The 22,162-nt window shown below is 44.8% G+C and overlaps 1 protein-coding gene across 1 annotated transcript in view; it reads right to left on the bottom strand.

Annotated features, from left to right (window-relative positions):
- Positions 1 to 2,030: 2,030 nt before the first annotated feature.
- Positions 2,031 to 22,162, bottom strand: part of LOC102384121 (S phase cyclin A-associated protein in the endoplasmic reticulum) — a 140,854-nt gene continuing 120,722 nt past the window's right edge. The window contains exons 18-22 of the mRNA XM_025210842.1: positions 11,537 to 11,618; positions 10,721 to 10,873; positions 9,483 to 9,590; positions 2,814 to 2,969; positions 2,031 to 2,455 (exon numbers count right to left, since the gene is read on the bottom strand). Of these exons, the coding sequence (XP_025066627.1) occupies positions 2,874 to 2,969; positions 9,483 to 9,590; positions 10,721 to 10,873; positions 11,537 to 11,618 (439 nt within the window). The 3' untranslated portion in view covers positions 2,031 to 2,455; positions 2,814 to 2,873. The remainder of the gene's footprint in view (positions 2,456 to 2,813; positions 2,970 to 9,482; positions 9,591 to 10,720; positions 10,874 to 11,536; positions 11,619 to 22,162) is intronic.

A 22,162-nucleotide genomic window follows, 5' to 3' on the forward strand; every position in this document is an offset into this window, starting at 1 on the left:
CTGAAGCATGCCTCCCAGCCACTGACAAATGGAAGGGAATAGAAGCCCTCCAAAGCTCTCACCCCTCCATGCTGGAGAGGAGGGGGCATAGTCAAGCACCAGCCTGGGGCTAGCATGCTAGGGGATGGGGGGTTTAAATCCCCTCCCTGGCCTACATGGGGCTCCAGCCTGGGTCTGTGGGGGGTGGGCAGTGGCTTCTTCTTCCCCACCCCATGGTGGGGGGCAGGCAGCTGCTGCCAGACTGAGGAGTAGGGGTGGGAAAAAAGGTTGTGGCATTGAATTCATAAAAGCTTGAACAAGAATAGTTCTTTTTCTGAAGCAAGCATGTATTGAACACAGCACTTTACAACCTCAAGAACATGACAGAACAACCAAAAACCTTCGCCTAAGGTAAGATACACCCCAGTAAAACACAGTGAGAGCACACACAATTTAGTCCAACTTAAAATGGAATGTAAAAGACCGAAAAGACGAGACAAAGCCTTGCGTAATTCTTAGGTAATCATGAGGGCAGAGTGTCTCCTAAGAGCCAGGTGTTCAGAAAGTCCTTGCTTAGGTATTCCAGTCTCCCAACTTTTACAGGTTCTGATTTATAATGTAAATGCGCTTCTCTGCATTCTTTGGTCACACTAGCTCAAGCTGTCTGCAGCCCTCTCCTGTTCCACCTGTTCCTCCATCTCCAGCACATACATATGATGATTGTGCCAGGTCTTTGCTAACACCTCCCATCTCTCAGTCTGGTCCTGCAGGGTTTGACTCTGTGCTCACAGGTGGCAGAGGACCAGACCAGTTCCTCAGCCTCTTCCCGTTCCCCCATGGTGTGGGGGAAGCTGAGGGAAATCATGCCCCCTCCTCCTTCGCTTATCAACTGCCTGCAGTTCTCTGCTTTCTTTGGTTACACCAGTCCAAACAGTCCCTCTCCTGTCCTGTTTGACCTCAGACAGATAAGTCTGATACTACATTCAACCAGCTTTATCTTAAACTGGTTTTGGCCAATTTGAAACTGGCTTATGTGCACTGAACTTTTGTTTTGTTACAGGTTTAAAACAGTTTATGATCACTTAAACTGGTTTATGTGCAACTTCTGTTCCTAGCCCAATAACCTGCCCACTACAGGGAGTGGGGACAAGATCTTTGACCATGAACATCTTTTTTTTCCCCGTTCCTGTTACCAGCTACCGCATCCACTGGAAGGCAGGGACATGCGTCCGAAGCACGGACACCAGCATGGACCAGAGCTAAGTGAATGCATGAACACCACCGCAAGCAGCGACGGTTGTGGGGGCGAGATAAGACAAACCAAAGAAAACCAGGCTTGTTCCAGACACACTGCACTAATGAAAGAGGACACACCAACCTCTGGACTGAGAGGTAGAGTTTTCCAGAATGTGGGAACCAGGTGGGTACGGCAGTGAGCAGTAATCAGGGGTGCTGCACAGCATCCATATTATTTCCTCTGAGAGCATGCAGCTTCTCAGTGCTCCCTGGCCATCCCCACCCAAGGGGGGAAGCTTAGGGAGGTGGGGGTTTTTAAGGTTTTGGCTTTTATTATTGTGACCACAGAAAGACACAGCAGCCAAAGCAAGGCTGGGCGGTGGTGGGTTGGCCCAGAATTTTGCTAATGCAGGGAGCAGTAATTGGGTAGGTGCTGCACAGTGCACATATTTCCTCTGAGCACATGCAGCTTCTCAGGGATCAGGAGTTCAGATGGTGACTGGCAGTACAGGACAACAAAGTAAATTCAAACCCAAGCAGGCATACTTGACTAACTGCTAATTCCCATTATTGAAAGACAGGCATGCTCATCAGCAGCTCATGCAAGCGCCTCACCCTACAAGCCAGGAAACCCACCGTTCTACATTTCCCCTGTTACGCAAAGGGAACATGAAGTGAAGACTCAAACAAAACAAAGAGAAACCTTTATTTACAAACCAAATATTAACCATAATTAAACAAACCAAAGAACACCTCTTATACATAACGATGCATAATTACTACAACAGAGGAATTTCTTTTTACTACCCTAATGATGCATGATTCGCGGAAAAAAAAAAATCAATCTGAGCAATAATCATTTCTAACTAAAAAACTTCAGCTCTAAGGTGGACTTTCTGAGCTCGACTGCAAACTGGTGGGTGGCAGAGCACAGATCCATACCACCTGTCCCGCTCCCAGGAAGGAGAAGGGCCAACCACCAGCAGGCATAGTATCATTGCAAGGAGCCCGGCTATTATTTGCCAGTCTTCCCAGCTCTGGGAATGCCTCCTGGACTCGGAGCAATTCCTGTTGCACTGGATGGCAATGAATCTTTCCTTAGCCAGACAGATCTGTCTCACCATCTTGAGCAGCCAATGCTTGCAGTCCCTGAGGGTATCCATGATCCTGTCTGTGCTTGCATCAGCAGCAGCCTGCCTCAGTAGCCTGTGTCTCCTTGGCAGCACTGTTGAAAGCAGAGCTGAAAATCAGGGAAAGCAGGAAATAGAGTGAATTAAGGACACTCAACGCTCGAAAAAAAAGCACTCAGCAAATCTTGCAAGCAAATAAGAAGTGGTCAGCCCAAAATCACTGACAAGGGGTGCTTGGTGATGGGTGGCAGCAGGCCCTAAGTGGCTGCAAACAAGTACCCACCCACTTTGGCCACCGATGTGCCTCCCAGCTGTGTTGCCCTGTACCTCCCTGCCCATTAACTCCTGGGGTCTTTAAATCACTGTTCTACACCATCCCCCACCTTCCCTTCACCTCAAAGCCCAGCCTAACTGCAGTTGTCAATTCAGGTGACACGTGATTTAAAGGGTCCATAGGGCTTCACATACCGGGTATGGAGGTCGAGCTCTGCGGTCTATCCTCCTCAGAGGAAGCGGCAGGTGACACGACTAGGACCCTGCTGCTATCTTCTCCACTGGAGCCCCGAGTTGCAGAAGTGGTTGGCAATGTCTTAGCAGGTGAGGATGTCCTGGAGGTCTTTGTCCCTGTGTGGTCACAGCAATCCAGTACCTCCATTAGTGGTTTGAAGTATCTATAATGGACCACATCATGCAGTGGGATGCCCTGCCACTGTGCTCTGGTGACATCCCTGTGGAAAGCAGCCCACAGCATTTTTGCCTTGATACGGCACTGGACCTCCATCCTGTTATGCCCCAGCTCACCCATTCTCCTGGCAACATCAAGGTAGATGTGCCAGTTGGCCCATGGGCTGCAGACAAACTTGCGCACAATCTCAGGGTCCCCCACCACCCGTACCTTTGTTTCAGTGAAGCCCAACTGAACCTAGACCTATGTGCCCCCGTCCACTCCATCTTCACACAAACGTCAGACATTTTGGATCAATAAGGGGTACCCCGGGGAGCTGTGCGCTCAATTTATAAGTCTTGAGGTGACAGGGCCAAGGGAAGTTCACTCCCTTCCCACCCTGTTGTTGCTGGGCAAAGTTTGGACATCGTACATGCTGGAGCCAGGCAGGGTCAAGGCAGGGAGGGGGGCTCTGCACCGGTGGCAACTTTGTATATTATGGGCATACTTATTCTGGTTGTCTTTTAGCCCTGTTAGGTCTTTTAGCTCTGTGCGTGTCATGGCACAGCAGCAGGCCACCCAAAGAGCCATGTACAGAGAGTTAAACCTTCAATGGAAGCCCACAGGCTCCCTGTCGAGGCATAGCATAACAGCAGACTACCCAGTGACCCGTGTGTCAAGACACTGTTCCCAGCACAACATGATCTGAACTTCTGAGCAATTCAGACATAGCCGGTGAGGGAATGAATGCTGACAGAACTCACCTGCTATTCATAAAGCAGGTGCGGTTAATGGTCATGCAGGCTCACAGAACTCCAGTTGTCAGGTTTACATAAAACCAGCGAGAGAATTAATGGTATCAGGGTGACAATTATGCTGCACTCAGCCAAAAAGGGATGTTTTAGAGGTGCAGGGGGCAGAAGAGCAGGGGTTCCTCACAGCTGTTGCCAGGCAAAGTCTGGGGATTTTTGCTGGGCACACAAACGCCATGCTGAGACTGTTGCAAGTTTTGGGGCCAGTCAGTGGTGTTCACCAGGGCTCCCCCTTGCCTGAAAAGGGTATCCTAAAACATTTATTACACATAAATACCTGCAAATTGTAGAGACACTTTGTGAACAAGGGTGCTCACTATACAAAAGTTGCAGCAACAGCTGATGGACAAAGGGGCTCACCACATATCTTTCAGTGAATTACCATGTACACGTGACATATTAATGTCTGCACCCTTCAAAGTTGCATGCAAGCTCATTTAAATCGCCAAAAACTCGCGTACGTGTAAAATGTGATGCCATTAAGCCAGACAACAAGGCAATTTTCGTTATGTGTACAAGCGCCTTAAAAGTTAAATTTTATAAGATACAAGTATTTCACCAATCAATAAGGAAACTGCTTCAATGGGCTGTTAATTTTCCTTTCCCAATAACATTCATAAAAATCACAAAATTTGAGGATTTTATCAAAACATAAAATAAAATCATTGGCATTCAAATAATACAAGTGCTTCTTTTCATACTGAGAAGAATTCACTTTTATCCAATTTCCAAACTGTCTAGAAAAATCAGATGAAGAACTCATGTGGTATAGAAGACCATATACATTTTACTGGCAGAACTGATAACCATATACATTTTGCTGGCAGTCAAACAATTAACAACAATCCTTATACTGTGAAAATTATGTTTGCATAATAGTAAAGCAATTTCCAAATTTTAAATAGATATTTTATTATTTAAATTTTATGATAGTGACATAGGTACCATTAAACATGCTGCAGTTCCTTCTGTGGTATCTTAGGCAACACTAAATAAATTCTAGAGTCAAACTACAATTAAAAAAAAAAAACAACTTTCTTTCTAGGCAGCTACCTATTAGGCAGCAACCTATTATGCTTAACAGGCTTAAAACAAAATGTGTCAAAGATCAAGAGTAAGTTATCTGAGGTGTCAAGTGCATAAGGTTAAAGGTGAAATTTTATTGGGTCAAAGGTGGTATAAATAAAATCTTATATGTCAAAGAAGAAGGGTCACAGACAAGGTGTATATAATGTAAAGTCATCACAGATGACAAGTAATAACTTTAAGTAGTACAAGTGTGTTCTCACTACAGATATCTTCATTGATTAAAAATGAAATTCATGGTAAGTGACTATGAACTATAACACATTATTTGCTTCTGTATATTGTTTTGGAAACTTCCTTGCAAATGAGCTTGAATTTACTTTAGGTTATTAAATGTTGTATGTTGGGGAAGCAAAATTTTTCATTCAGCATCCAGTTAATGCTAAGAGCACAAAACAGATGTTAGATGAATAAATGTAATGGACTTTCTACTTAAGGTGAGAGTACCCCTAAATTAATATTTTGTTACTCCTGTCTGAAAAAGAAAACTGTAAAGATGGCCTTAGGGCAAAGAAATTTCAAACTATTACTGTATAGGTCACCAAAGTGCCCCCAAAAAACAACTGAAATGTAGAAATAAATCAGAGTATTTTTAAAATACAGCATAGTAATGAAAAATCAGTATGTTAGTACTACCCCATTACAGTAGTGGCTGCAGGCTAAAGTTTTAGATGAAGCACAGTATCCACAACACTATGCATATGCTTGTTAATTAAGGAGTACTTTTTTTAAAGTGGCCCTTTATTTTCTTCTGTCTCTGTCAAGCCAGTCATTTAATTGGAGGAGTTCTCCCTTGAAGTCCTTTTGCTCCTAGTTTTGGGCCTCTTTCAGAAAAACACTTAAAGCACGTACTGTAATTTAAATTAAGCCTGGATTTAAATTCATGTTGGATTATGGAAGAGGACTGGATTTGAGCATATGCTGTAGTATTTGACTAAATCAGGGCCTCTGTGCCCTCTAGTGGAATTCCTGTCTCAGTCTGGGGCACTAGAGCAAATGCCCTCAGACATTTGCTTAGCTGAAAGTGATACACTATTAAATTAAATGCAATGAATAGCCTATAACAGTTAGAAAGGAAAATCTATTTTATTTTTATCTCATTTTTTCAAGGGGACCAGTGACCCAGCAAGAGCCTCCACTGCTCAGAGAGAAGTGACAAACCTAGAGGATTATGAGCTTATATAATAGTAAAAAAGAAATGAATACACTACAATTCTTGAACCCCTGCGCTCCCTTTCAAGAGTGCTGGGACTTCACATAGCTTAACATATGAGACTCTGCAGCCAGAAGAAAGACTCATCACTGAGTTTATTAATTACAATAAACAGCTCCTCTTTATGTAGAAATGGAAAAAACTCTCGTTATAAAACCTTTTAAAGGGATAAAACAGAGTACTAAAGAAATCTCATATGGTTAGGGAGGTGAGTTGAAATATAGTAAGATATACTTCTCCACAGAACTGTATCTTTGCAATCATTTCTTTTCTCCAGAGAGAGACTGCTAAAGGGATTTCCAAAAGTAAACTGTAGCAGGTGGAACCTAGGTGTACCTAGGTTGGATTTTATAACACAAATAGTGTAAATCTGAACTAACTCGGGAGACCAAATTCAAGCAGTATTTGCAGGAACAGTATTTGATTGATCCACAAATCATGGGATAGACACAGCTAAACAACAGGCTGTTGTGAACATGTTTCTTGCAAAGTGATCCTCACAATAATGTTCTAGCTCTCTCCAGGCTGTAGATGTGGGAAATGAAATTAGACAACCATTTAGAATTGTTCTTCAAGACAGCAAAGCTTTTTGAGTCAGCTAAAATGAAACAAAGCTGATTTTAAGAAACAGTGAACTTGCAATTTTTTTTTAAGTAGCAGTTGCTAAAAAACTATCTTGAAAAGGACAGCCTTTAATGGTTGTCCTAGTTTGACTATGTAATATTAGAGAAAGACCATCAATGAGGCAATTCAATACTGGTATTTTTAGCACTATTAACCATTAGGTGAAAAAGCAACATGTTGAAATCTTAGCAAAGGTTGATATGGTTGTTCTTGAACAGTATTGATCATTTCTGTCTACAAATCATTTGCTGAGACTCAACCCAGACAAAACTCAGACGATTTTACAGGATGGCAGAAGCAAGTTAACGAACAGGTGGAAATTACATTAGATCCCCTTAACTGCTATTTTGTGTGTTCACAGCTTGTTTCTAATATTTATGGAGCCCTGACTCCTGCAGGATTCCCAGGTGTCAACACTTGCCAAATGTGCTTATCATGAGCATGGAGGATATGTGTCTGTCTTTCAGAAGTACACTTTCACCACATCATTTCTACCTTTTTCACTTGGAGCTTATATTACTGAAATGGGACAATCATTTCTATCCTAGCTGCAGTTTACAAGTGGTTGGAACTGGACAAAGTATTTGTTTAGCTTTGTTTCAAACAAAGAGCAGATTAAATTGTGCTTCAAGATATGTACTAATTACTGTTTTTCAAGTGGAATTTAAGGTAATCGTTTTCTTTCTATCTTGAAAGGCTTTAAATGACTTGAAGCCAGCTATTTGAGAGCCCATATTTCTCCTTTTGTATCAGCATGACAGCTGAGGCACTGTCATCAGGGACACACAAACCTCCACCTTGTCCAAGAAGAAAAGGTCAAGAGTACAACATCCTAGATCAGTGGGACCAACCTTTTTGGCAAGTGTGCCAAAAATTAGCCCCACACCCTTCCTGAGTGTCACTCTCATCCCTCTCATTTATCCAATCTGCTCCTCATCTGTCTGCTCCCTGCCCTGTGTTATATGACCAAGCAGATGCTCTGCTTTCTGATTCATTCCCTGTTCTCTCCTGCCTGATCTGATGTTCTTTCTGACATCTGCTTTGTCACACATTCAGGCTGCCCAAGCCATTTGTGGCACTCGTGCCTCAATTTGGTTACCCTTGTTCTAAATGAAAATTACACTTCCTTCAAGGCCTGGACTTGATAATATTTGCAACAAGCTGCATGATCCACTTCTTTTCACAGGTGCTTCTGGGAAGATAGGAAGGAACATGATGGGTGTATTGCTGGGGGCAAGGTTTACCAAAAGAGCTAGAAGGGGTTAAGGTAGAAGAAGAAAAATTGCGATCGGGGATAAACCGTTGGGTGTTCATTTAATTTCTGTTACATTTTGTTTTGAAGTGTGGGGGAACATTCCTATTTGGTCCCCTACCTTATACTTATACTGAAACTATAATGTTGTGATTTAGGGTTTAGAAAGGTGCAGAATGAATATAGAAAAAGAGCCTGCCCCTGGAACTCAACCTAATGACCACAAAATTCAGCACCTTCATAAAAACGCAAGCCTTGTCTAACATGGCTTTCACTTAATAAAATCAATCTTATAAGAAAAGGAGGAGGGAAGGATATAAAATGAAATATAAGATACTTATTAAACATCAGATTATCAAAGTGGTAAACATAGGACAAAAGAGATACAGAAAAAATATTATCTGAATATAAACGAAGCTTATATAAATAGCGTAGCTCTTCTATAGGAAATTTATTTTACACAATACTCATTTCAATAGATCTAGTTTACAAAGTTTTCTTTCCTTTGTTTCTCCTTAGAATTCATTAAAAACCATTATTGCTAAACATTAGAGGTCTGAGAAGCAGGCCCTATTCGATTCCGATACGAATTCGGCACGAATCAGGGACAGTGATTCGATTCATTGATTCGGATCGCTGTCCCTGATTCGATTTGGCCGAATCCAGATCTGAAGTTTTGATGCTGATTCAGAGAATCAGTGATTTGGACATAGACACAGCTTTAAAAGATTTTTCTACATACCTGGAAGTAGCAGGCATGGCTCATGATTGCTGCGATGCTGGGGCGCATGGAGCGTCCCACAGGAGTGCAGGGGGGGGCCCCCCACATACTTGGTGGTGACCCCTCCCCCCCTCTCCCCTGCACCTCCTCTGACTCGGTGATTGGCCACAGGGGGACCACTGGGTGCCCCCCCAGCCCCAGGAGGCACCAGTTGCTGAGCCAGGGGCGCATAGGGGCAGCCCCCCCCCCGTGCACTCACCGGCAGACCTGGAAGTGGACTGGAAGTGCTTATGGTCCACTTCCGGGTCTGCTGACAAGCACGCTGGGGATCCCCCTGTTCTTCTGTGGGACACTCCATACACCCCAGCATCACAGTGATCATGAGCCCCTGCTACCTAGAGGTATGTAGAAAAAATGTTTAAAGCTATCTGTATATCCTAATCGCCGAATCTTTCCAAATCTCTCTGAATCAATTTGGAGAGGGTTCTGATTCGATTCAGAGACATTAAAGGGTCCTGTGATTCGATTCGGAGATTCAGCCATCGAATCAGACCGAATCTCCACAGAAACGAATCAGGGACTGAAGCTTCGCGCAGCCCTACTAAACATGTATTATAGCTTATCATTTGTGCAGTTTAACTTCTTATGTCCTTTGCTATTCCAAGCAATTTTTCAAATCTATCTTTGCAATTATCTTATTACAGTTTAGCTGGCATTATAAACCAGAAGAACAGCAACATAGTGAAAAAATTTACTAAAACATACCACTTCTTCATCTGAAAGTTCACGTCCTTGGATGCTACTATTTTCTCTCACTGCTTGTTGGTGTTTTTTCCCCTTAATATGACTAAAAAGATACACCTCTGAGGAAATCTGTAATGAAATTTAATTACAAGTCATTTTTTCATCAAAAAGGTATGTACCATATTTGACAATCAATAAACAAGTATGTTCAAAATCTGGCACCTGATCACAACTGTACTCCATATTTCTTAAATCAATTTCAATTACTTGTAAAATAATTACCTTCTTTATAAAAATAATTATGGCTTCATACCAAAAATTATTTCATCACAAGCATATAATTAAAATGACTGTCATAAAAAAAATCTGAGCTGAATAACTAATGATGAAATGAAAATGCTTAATGAATGGAAGGAGCTGTATTCCAATATTGTATGAATTTATTAAAGCAATTTAAAAAAAGAAAACTGGAAACACAAATACCATTACATGCAACCATAAGGAGCTCCCATATGAGTTATCAGTAGTTTCAATGCTGAAACTCTCAAATCTCAACACAGTGCTCTGTCATACCCTTTTATGAACCTGTCTCTAGAAGGGGAGACTTGATACAATTTTACTAGTAACACAAGTATTTGTAAGACAGTAGGAAAATAATTGAAATCAAGAATCTGGAGTTCCATTCTGTTTCTCGAAAAGGAGTATGCTATAATGATAAGCTAGAAATAAAAACATAACTGGCCCACTGGACATTCATTCTGAAAGGCAGCATGATTTCAGTTTTCCATAAGATGAAACCTGGGCTTCTCTCCCCACTCTGCCTAAAATAATGGAGGAATGAAGGTCGACTTATTTCTCAGCTATGGTATGAAGCGCTTTGCTGAATGATATGCAGTTAGTGCACAGAAAAATAAACGGTCATTTAACAGGTGAGAGCAGTACTCCTGGCTCTCTGCTCCACACACTTAGCCTTAGGACACATGCTTCTCTCCTTGTCTTTTTCTGGAACACCTCCTACTTGGCAGGGCAGTGGAACAGCATCCCAATGCAGATGAAATGCAGAACATGTCAGTAAAAGCTGGTACATTTCCATGCTTACCCACAAAAGAAGAGCAAACTGGAAGAGAGGGGAGGTACAGTAGTTTACTTTGTAGTACCCTCTTGAAAATAAGGGTATGAACAAAATGAAACAAAAGTAGTAGAACTACACTTAGGATTGACATATAAACTTTTGATAGCATCCCTTCAATCCAACTTACCAAAACACTGCATAGTGAACACTGCTTTTTCCGCTCATATGGGGTAAGTTTTGGTGCATAATCAGTATTAGCATGTCTCCCACTGCTTAATTCAGCTGCCTTTTCTTTCCTATGTTCAATTTGTTCCATGTGCCTCCGAATGCTTTCATCATGCTAAATACATAAGTATCGAAACAAAAGATGGTAAACATCATTAAATTAAAATAAAATGAATTGTGGTCAGAAATACTAAGGGTAATTAAATACCATTCAGTTCTGGATGATGCAAATGCAGATTGAAACTTTATGCATAATGCTTGCCAAAATACCCAAAGGGAATAACTGTCCTGTATCATTGTATACAGTTTAAACATATTATTCCTGATGCCACAATTTAAAATACTGGCATTTTCCCATTATTTACAGTGATTATTATCACTTCATTATCTTCTGTAATTCTAATGCTAGATTTTTCTCCTGCCTGTAGGCTCTTAACCTATGTGTATTGTGTTCCCCCATTGGAATGCTGTGATACAGAATCCAACTGGTGGTGTATTCTCTAATTAATAGAGAGCAGCAATAATTAATTAATTATCAAAATTAATTTAAGATATTATTAGTAGTAGAATCAAAGTAGTAGTAATAATACAATGCAGTATACCTTTCAAATAATGTTCTGTATAATATCAGCCTGGATCAAGTATCAAACTTTGGGCTATGACATGACTGTATTTATTTGTTTTCACAAATAAAACACATAACAGGAAAAATGTTTTAAAAATATGATGTTAAATAACAACGTAGTTTCAATTAGAAAGAATGTTATTCTATTTATACCTTTAACTGAATCTTCTTCTGTAGCTCTTCCATGGCTTCTTGTTGAGCTGCAGTGAGAGCTGCCAGCCTCTCCTCTCGGTCTCTACCATAAAAGAACAAGTATTGTAGTAGAATCTATGTATTTACAACTATAATATATCGGAGATTGGGGGAAAAAAACCACCCAAGGAGATAACAGCTAATGAAGATAAAGGTGGCTTAATAGGCAGATAAAGGTGTAATGAAAGCAGACAGCTGAGCCTTTATACCAGATCTTACCACAGTCCAGTTCAAACCAGGTATAGACATCATGGTGATGAAAAACACTAATGAATGGGATGGCCTACCTACTCTACCACTCCTGCCTGATAAAGCAAGTGGGGGTAATTACAAGAGTTGATTTTTCCCAAAACAGGTTAAAATAGATATGGTCAAAGACGGAGACATACAGATGTTAGGGCAGGGAGGGGCAAAGTCTGGCTCACGGGCTAGATCTAACTGGCAGTGGACTTCATTTCCCAGCAGCCCCTGCACATGGTTAGGGCTGGTCTCCATGGAGACCCCAGCTGCAGCTCCCTGGGAAGGCTCAAGGCTGGTGTTGCCATGGAGACCAGCTGCAGCCACAGCCGCAGTTGGGCAGAGCAAGGCAGGGGACTGCTCTGGAGCTGCTGGGAACTTGTGATGGGGGCAGCTTACCTTGGAGTCAGGGCAAAGCCATGATCTGTAGCCCACATGCTCTGGGCAGGGGTGCACAGGCAGGGGATCATGGCTCTGCCCCTGGTCCAGACCAGGCCGTCACTGCTACAAGGAGCCAGGGCAAAGCCATGATCCCCTTCTTGTGCGCCCCTGCCCAGAGCATGCAGGCTCTGCCCTGGCTCCAGAGCAAGCTGCCTCCATTGCAAGATCCCAGCAGCTCTGGAGCAGCCCCCTTCCCTGCTCTGCTGCACGCACTGCCAGTGTGGCTAGGGCTGGTCTCCCTGACAACCCCAGCCTTGAACTTTCCTGTGCAGCTGAGGCTGGGGTCTCCATGGAGACCAGCCCCAGCCATGTGGGCAGGGGCTGCTGGGAAATGGAGTCCAGCTGCTGGCTGGATCAGACATTTTGCCCACCCCTGAGTTAGGGCAATGTTTGCTGTAGAAATGATGTTAGCCAGAGGTTTGAGTGCAGTAGGTCCCTGGAATTTTCCAAATTCACTTTGCTGTTACGTATGCCCTCTCCATCAAAGCACCAAAAACCACGAACACATTGCAACTAGAGAATTTGCAAGAGCTTTTTTACCCAGAGAATTACTAGTCATATGTCAACATGAAAAATTAGAGAAAGACCCACAAATCAGCTCCATGTGCAATGCTGTAGTGAAAGGCCCAAAACCTACTTCCTCTGATGAGAAGAAATGAAAGGTGTGGTCTCTGGAGTCTACAGGAAAGGTTTTTCCTCTGGCAAGTGGATGTTTGATATATTTGGAGCCCCCTTTGCCCTCATCAAACCACAAAAAGAGATGCTTTCTGGTGCAAAGAAAAGGAAGTTTTCTTCTACTATATTTCTCCTGCTTGTTTTAAGTTTTAATCCTGTTCTCTGTGAATATTCCAACAATTTCTGCTACTGCTGTTACTAGCTTTTATAATCAGTAACAGAATAAAAGTAATATGATTCTTTACAGTTTCTCTCCTTCCCACAGGGTTCTGAACAGCACAATGAAATTTTCCAGTCCTGAGTTCACTCTGTTAGTCTTGCTTGGAAAAGCACTGCGGAAGGGCACAGACATTTGAGATGAAGAGACTCAAGAAGATGGTATCTCATCTGTTCACATTTGGCAAATGATCTCTGCAACTGAAAGAGCTAGAAACTTAGATATTTTTAAGAGAAAGCTTAAATTCTGAAGAGAGTAAAAATGAAGTTTACATATAGCACACAGCAAATTTACCACGTTTAAGTGCACAAAGGACATTTTCAAACCCTGTATCAGAATTAGAATATGACTGGCTGCTGCTGCTGTTTGTACGAGAAGCAGCCCCAGACTGGGAGGGAAGCACCTTTCATAAAAGCACTAAGACTGGTAATGGCATAAAGCAGTCTTGGGAGCTACGCATAGAGTGGGTGGGTGGGGGGAGGCAAAATACAGCCCACGGACCAAATCCGGCCCGCCAGGCCATTCCATCCGGCCCACGGGGCCCGTCTAAAATTTAAAAAATTATTACCTGCCAGTGGGTACCTGTCTAAAAGATGACGAGGTGCCAGCAGCAGGAGGAGCTGACGGCAGGACCCAGCAGTGGCAGGACTCAGTGGTGGCAGCAACAAGGCCCGCCCAGCCCCGCTCCACCCACCCCCAGCCCGCAACCGGAAGTTTCTGCCTAGCAGAGGCTTCTAGCCTGGCGACCATGGGGCTGTTCCCCTGCCCTCCCTCCGTCCAAGTGTGGAAACTCAGGTAAGAAAGGGTGGAGGGGGGAGGATCGCCGGTGCAGCAGGAGCCAGCGAGGACCATCCCAGCCCCTGCTGCACCATACAGTCCCAGCCATGCAGCCAGGAGCCATGTGTTGCCAGCTGGGCGGGGCTGGCTCCTGCTGCCTTCCGCGGTCTGGGCCAAGCAGCCAGGAAACACATGGTGCTGGAGGCAGCCTGGCCCAGCCAGTACCCCACAGTTCCCGGCTGCATGGCTGGGACCCCAAGGTGCAGCAGGAGCCAGCCAGGAGCCATGGAGGCCAGACTGGCTCCTGTTTCATTCTGTGGTCCCTGCTACACAGCCGGAAACCACATGCTACTGGAGTGGCGGGCAGGTAGGGGAGTGAGTGGAAAGGTAGGGAAGTGGAAGGGGAAGAGCAGCAGTGGTAGGTGGGGGCAGGGGGGAAGTGGCAGCGAGCAGGTGGGCAGGAGTGCAGGACCTGTGGCAGTGCTTCAGGACCAGGGCCGGTGGGTGCCCAGTGCAGGGCAGCAAGAACACAGAACCCGGACTGGCAGGTGCTCTATGGGGCCGGGCCGACTCTGCTCCTCTCCCTGCTGACAGCCTGGCCACGTGCAGTCCTGGGGCTTACTGGGACCATGCACCACCAGAAGCCTCTGCCTGCCACGGGCCATAAGCACCCCAAGGCCTGCCTGCCTGCTGCTGCCGCTGGTGGCAAGGGCTATGTGCAATGATGGAGAGAGGCATGTGAGGGAGAGAGGCATGTGGGGGGGGGGGGGGTTTGTAGGGGGGGGTCCCACACGCACACCCCACCATACACATGTACCCACACTCCCCTCACGCAACAATTCACATGCACCCACAACCCCCATGCACACCCCATACCCACATCCTCATACACATCCCAGCCATGCTCCACGCATGCCGCAACCCCCCAGCCACCCTCCCCCCACACATTTAGAGCCCCACACAAACCCCATAACCCACCCACACCCCACATACAATATACAAAATTAAGACTTCATTTTAAGCTATTATGCAATCACCTCTATGTACTATGCAAACAGATATAAACCAGGACAAAAATATATATTTAAATCAAATCAATGTATGTTGTAGAAGAGGATTGATTTTTAGCATATAATTTGGGTTTTTTTCTGGTTCCAAGATGGCAAACACCCTTGCCAAAAGAAGTACTTCCAGGGGCAAGGGGAGGCAATTCTGGTGGCAAAGGTCTGGACTTAGGAGGCAGGGCTTCCAGTTCCAAGACTGTGACCAGGGGGTGGGGCACCTGTCAAGGGGGCAGGGCTACCCTTGAGGCCCCCAACAGCTTGCCAAAACTTGTTAAGCGGCCCTCCAGCAGAAATAATTGCCTGCCCCGGTATACAGTCTAGGGCATATTCAGCATTGAGTAAGGTACTTAAATCCATTATGCACCTAACACACAAAAGACAAAACTCATGGAATTAGTTTTAGTAACTTCTTATTCATACAACTGTTTTTGACTGATAAATGCTATACATAACAGAAATAAAAAGACAAGGATGACAAAAACTGGGCTGAAATGTTACACACACAGCAAAAGTCTTTATTTCTATAAACGTACTTGCCTTATTGTAGGTTGAACTCAAAAGCTTGTATAAAAATGTCAGTATTGATGTTTGCTCTACCAACTCATGGGACAAAAAGCAATGTCTTAAATTTTTTTAAAGACCCCAGGAGAACCCTTATCTCCTCTGAAGCCAAGTGTTTTGGGAGAAGGAAGCAGTCAATTAATTAAAAAAAATACTGTGCAGACCTTCCCAAAGTAAACAATTTGGATAATTTATTTTAGCTGGTCTTCCCAGATCTTGATGGCTCACAGTAGGACCACAAAAGAAATTCCATATCCGTAGTTAGGAGTATCTACCCCAATTCAGACAACATAATGATCATGGTAATGTCACTAACTCCTTCCTGCTGCTTTCTGTGTCTCTATCACTGAATGTCTACCATATTCTCAAAAAAGAAAAAAAATTAAGAGAACAAAACTGATATACTAAAAGAAACCTCACTGGAATGGCAAAATTATAAAAGGAAAAATGAAAAGTGGAAGGATGAAGTATAAAAAAAAAAAAGTACTTTCTTTAATAAGCATATTCTTGAGAATACACAAAACTAAACTTAAAGCTCAAAAAGCATAGTAAATATGTAAATGTATAAATGCAATAGAAAGAGGGCAAGTCTCAGCACAAACATGAAGCACAATCATTCTTTCAGAAAATATAAGTGAGCTCCTCCAATCACCATGAGGCAAAGAGGGCTGACAGATGAGAAATGTTACCATAAGCAACACCTGTACTCGACTCATACTACAAACCTGAATGTCTAAAATGGGGTAAAACAAAAAACTTAGAGAATATATTTTCTTCCTTTCCAGCTTAAAAGGAGTCATCTTACCTGTCATCTATATTTGGATAAAGGTCATAGAACAGTACATATTTGAATTAATATTTTACTCTCTAGGAAAACGTTAAAGACTCAATGACCTTAAGTATAAAACATCAACATTATTCTTATATAGGTCTATCTTAAAAGCATATATTTATATTATTAGGCTCCGTAATACAGTTGGACGATTTCTATTGACAGGAGTAGAATTTCCCATATTTCTAACTCTGGTAAATAAAACACTCAAATTGCATCTAAACTTGATTGGGAATCAAGTTATTGTACCACGAGGACATAGAGGGTCTCTTAAAGGCAGTTTTACATACATAGTTCCTTTCATAAGAAGGCTTTAATCACCACCAGATGCACAAACTGAAGTGGAATTTGAAGAAATGTTAGGCAGATATTCCAAAATGACTCACTCCATTCAGTTTTATGTCTTTTAGGATAAGAGTCAAGTCTTTCTAGTAGCAAAATAACAAGCCACATCCTTGGATTCCACTGAGCTATGCCAGAATTCAAGGGGGAGAGAACAGTGAAAGCTGCTTAAAGTCAAGCTTCTCTGAAGAGCCAGTTGGAATCCTGTTCAAAATCCATGATGCTAAAACAGGGGTGTCAAAGTCACCCCACATCTTGGATGTGGAACAATCAGTGGCAACAGCTAATGCAGCTATCACTTACCCCCACTGTCAACTCACGTTGCCCATAGGGCTTTATGCCCCAGATTTTGAGGTTCCAGCACTGCAGGTCTCACCCAGGCACTCAACTGCCATAGTGGGAAGAAGCCATGTTGCTACTGGGGCTCCAGCACTGTGGATCTCTCCAACTTGGGGGGACTGTGCGCCGCACCCAGCTGGGTCCTGTCAGCCCTGGGGCCCTCTGCCGCCTGGCTGAGCCGGGCCCTTGGTGACAGGACCCGGTTGCAGCACGTGGGAACCGTGTGCCATGCCCAACCGGGTTCTGCCGCCCTTGGGGCCCTTCTGCCACCTGGCCGGGCCATTCCCATGGCGGCAGGACCATGCAGCGTGCCTGCCAGGTCTTGGCAGCCCCAGGGCCAGCAGGACCTGTCTAGACACGATGCGCAGTCCTTGCATATTGTGCTGGGTCCTGTTGCCATGGGCCTGGCCCGGCTGGGCAGCAGAGAGCCTCAGGACCCAGCTGGGACTGGCATGTGGTCCCCGCATGGCGCGCCGGGTCCTGCCACCATGACCTGGCCTGGCCAGGTGGCAGAGAGGCCCCAGGGCCAGCAGGACCCGGCTGGGCCCGGTGCACACTCCCTGCGTGCCATGCCAGGTCCTGCCGTCATGGCTCAGCACCCCACTCCCGCTGCTACAAGTAAGCTATGGGCCCGGGGAGGGGGGATGAACCCTGTGGGACCCACCCCTCCTTGGCAGCCCCCCCACACCCACAGTCCCCCCAGGAATTGCCCCACACCTGCCCACACACCAACCCACATCTCTCCACGCACACCCACTCACCTTCCCCCACAACCCTTCCAACCCCCTTCCTGCAAACACCACATCCCCCCATCACACACCCATCATGTGCAAAGAAAACCAAAAGTACACATCAAGACACATAGGTATTTAGAATGTATTTTATCATGATGATAGATATACAAGCATTGCCCAACTGATCACTGTGTCTCTCTCTCTCGGGGGGGGGTGCATGCGTGCAGAGTGGTCTTTTGTTTTAATTGTGGAAAAACATGGATTTTGGGATGCTGCTGCAGTCCAGCTGGCACAAGGGGTAGTGTCCCCAGGTAACAAATGGCCAGGCCCCAGAAGCTCCTGAGAGCGAGTAGCCCTGAGCTGTTTGCCAGGGCAGCTTTTTATACTGCTGGGGACAGCATGGGTGCTGGCCCCAGGCTCTAGCTCCCCCTGGCTGCAGTCTGGGAGAAGCTAGGCAGGGTTATTTTGCCCCAAGTCACACAATTTGTTCCACAACAAAGTACATGTCCGAGCACGTGAGCCAAGGCAAAAAGCCCCGGCTCAAATTTGCACCGCTTCTATTTCAGCTGCTGCAAGCACATGTGCTTGCATGTGTGGACACGCCCAATTAGTGTACTTGGAAGGAAGGGTATAAAAGTCTGTAAGCCCTTTTCTAAACTATTCAGCGTGAGGATGATAAAACTCTGTGGTACCTTTACATGGGGACATAGTGCACAGAAATAGCAACTACATAAAACAGTTGCTAAGAACAATTTTTGACTGATTTTGAGTCTTAAATCAGTTCCATTTAGCAGTATGATACTTCCTCATACAAGTCTTTCTGGCCAGTCCTAGGAAGGTCCGCATTTGTTTCCTTGTTTGGGGTGGTGAGTAGTCCCAGATCGCCTCTATTTTGTCTGTGAGAGGGTGTATACATCCCTGACCTACCATAAAGTCCAAATATTTGGTTTCAGCTTTCCCTAAGACACACTTCCGTGGGTTTGCTGTTAGCCCGGTTAGTCTTAATTCTTGAAGAACTTCCCGAAGGGCCTTCAGGTGTTGGTCCCATCCATCCGCATAAATTATAATATCATCTATGTAGGCTGCAGCATATTGCTGATGTGCTGCTAAGACCCAGTCAATTAATCTCTGAAACATTGCTGCAGCTCCATGTAGGCCAGATGGCATACGTTTGAACTTGTACCGTCCCCAAGGAGTGCCAAAAGTGGTTTTCGTTTGGTCTTCCTTTCGGATGGGAATCTGCCAATAACCCTTAGCTAGATCCAAGGTGGATATGAATTTGGCCCTTCCAACTCTTCAATAATTCACTTATTTATGGCATGGGGAAAGCGTCAAATTTTTGATATTGCATTTAGCTTTCTGAAGTCTACACATAATCGGAGCAAACCATCTTGCTTGGGTACAGCTACTAATGGACTGCGCCAAGGACTACAAGACTTGGTTATAATTCCCAGAGCCAACATCTCATTAATCTCAGTTTTTATTACATCATACTGATAGGGGATCCTTCTCCATTTTTCTCTTACCACTTTTCCTTCAGGAGTGATAATTTTGTGCTCTATTCCTTCAGCACATCCTGGAATTTCATTAAACACATCTCCAAATTCCTTTATTAGGAGACTTAACTATTCTCTTTGCTCTACTATCAATTGATCTCCTAAACATACCTCTTTATTAGCTTCCTGTCCTTTTTGTAATTTGGTCATTTTGTTTCCTGACCCTGACTGTTCTCTTAAGCGAGTCCCCATTAGACATTCTGGTTCATGCCAGGGTTTCAACAAATTGACATGAAAAATGTGGGGTTTTTTTGCATCCAGGGTTTCATAAATCAACCAGGCCAACCTGCCTGATTATCTCAGATGGTCCTTGCCAACAATTTAAAAATTTACTTGTTGCACTAGGCAGCAACACTAAAACTTTTTGCCCTTTCCATAATTCTCTTTGTCAAGTCCCTTTGTCACAATAGACCTTTTGTCTCTCTTGTGCTTGTTTGAGATGGTCTTGGGCTACCTCCCCTGTTTGCTGTAACCTTTCCCTCAGCTCTCGGATGTATTCTGTTGGTTGTGTCCCCGTGGGTTCCCCCTTCTCCCATCCCTCCTCTACTACATCTAACAGGCTCCATGGTTTGTGTCCATATACCAGCTTGAATGGAGAAAACCCAAGGGAAGACTGAGGGACTTCCCTTACTGCAAATAACAGTGGTGGTACTAACAAGTCCCACTTTCTTGGTTCTTTTTGAGCACATTGGCATAACATGTTTTTGAGAGTTCCGTTAAACCTTTCTACTAACCTGTTTGTTTGGGGATGGTATAAGGCCATGCACAAGTGCCGTATCTTGAGCACTTGGCATAGGCTTCTCATTACACGGGACATGGATTTAGTCCCTTGGTCTGTGATTATTTCTTTGGGTATACCCACTCTCAATACCCACGTAAGAAATTCCTCCGCTACCCGAGGTCCTGTAACTGTACGAAGTGAGATTGCTTCAAGAAACCTCATGGCATAGTCTATCATGACTAATACCAACTGATGACCCGTCAAACTTTTTGGTACTGGCCCTATTATATCTAGTGCTATTCGGGAGAATGGTTCTTCCACTACCGGCATTGAAAGTAGAGGAACTCAAGGAGGTTTTTGTAGGCTGACCTGCTGGCAATTAGGGCTAGCTTGACAGAAGTCTTCTACTTGCTCGTAGAGTCGGGGCCAGAAACACCACTTAGTCAGTCTAGCCTCCGTTTTGGCTTTCCCCATGTGTCCTCCCAAGGGGTTTGTATGGGCCAATTTCAATGATGAGTTTCTATATGCCTGAGGAAGCAGATGTTGTGGTATCTCTACTCCATCAGCGTAGCCCTCTTTAATTCTATACAGTAGACCCTTTCTTAGTTCGTATCTAGGCAATGCGCAACACCGATCAGGGCATATTACCTGTTCGTCTTGTTTGGCCAATTCTGACTGCATGATGGCTTGGAACAGATCTTCTCCCTGTTGGGCTTCCCTGAAGTGGGCATTGCTTGCCAAACTTTCTAGATCGAACCTATCTGCCACAAATGGATTTTCAGACTCTTCTCCCATCAAGTCCATCTGCTTTTCTTCTTGTGTTCTCACTGTATCCAACACATGGCAAATTTCCATCCAATCTTGGCCTAATATCATTGGATAGGGCAGATCTTTGGCTAGCCTGATGGACATTTCTCTCAAAACATCTAATACTTCCACCCAATATCTCTTCTGTGGATATACCAAGGGTTGCCCATGCATACAAATCATCTTCACTGCACCCGCTCTTGGGGTCCAATCTCTCCAAGCCAGGTCTGCCCTCCCTAAGGTCTGTGCACAACTGGTGTGCACGATGGCTTGTATCTTCTTCCCACCTACCCAAGCCCAAATAGTCAGTTTATCCTTCGGCCTTTCCCCGCCTGGTTTTCCAATGCTATGGTCCATCATCTCTACCTGGCCATTGTCTCTGTGTCCATTATGCTGTATCTTAACCTCCAATGAAGTTTCTCATCCACGTTTCATAGTTTCATAGTAGGTAGGGTTGGAAGGGGCCTGAGGAGATCATCTAGTCCGACCCCCTGCCATGGCAGGAAAGAGTACTGGGGTCAAACCACCCCGGCCAAATGTTTGTCCAGCCTCCTTTTAAAGACCCCCAGGGTAGGAGCCAGAACTACTTCTTTTGGAAGTTGGTTCCAGGTCCTAGCCGCCCTGACAGTGAAATAGCGCTTCCTAAAGTCTAGCCTGAAACTACCCTCCGCTAGCTTGAGTCCGTTGTTTCTTGTAACTCCCAGGATTGCTCGGGGGAACAGGGACTCTCCCAATGCCTGCTGGTCCCCCTTGACTAGTTTGTAGACTGCCACTAGATCCCCTCTCAGCCTTCTCTTTTGGAGGTTGAACAGGTTCAGGTCCCTTAGCCTCTCCTCGTAGGGTCTGCCCTGCTGACCCCTGATCATGCGGGTGGCCCTCCTTTGGACCCTCTCCATATTGGCCACATCCCTCCTGAAGTGCGGCACCCACAACTGGACGCAGTACTCCAGCTGCTGCCTGACCAGTGGTGTAGACGGGGAGGATCACCTCCTTGGACCTGCTTGAGATGCATCAGTGGACGCACGACAAGGTATGGTTGGCCTTCCTGACCGCGTCCCCACACTGTCGGCCCATGTTCATTGTGGCATCAATGATGACTCCAAGATCCTTTTCTGTCTCGACACTGACGAGAAGGGAGGTCCCCAGCCTGTAGGTGTGCTGCTGGTTCTTCCTCCCCAGGTGCATTACCCTGCACTTGTTGGTGTTAAACCCCATCCTGTTCTCTTTGGCCCACCCCTGTAACCTGCCTAGATCCACTTGCAGCCTGTTCCTTCTTACTAGCGT

This window comes from Alligator sinensis, unplaced genomic scaffold, assembly GCF_000455745.1.
Source record: "Alligator sinensis unplaced genomic scaffold, ASM45574v1 scaffold319_1, whole genome shotgun sequence".
Classification (NCBI taxonomy): Eukaryota; Metazoa; Chordata; order Crocodylia; family Alligatoridae; genus Alligator; species Alligator sinensis.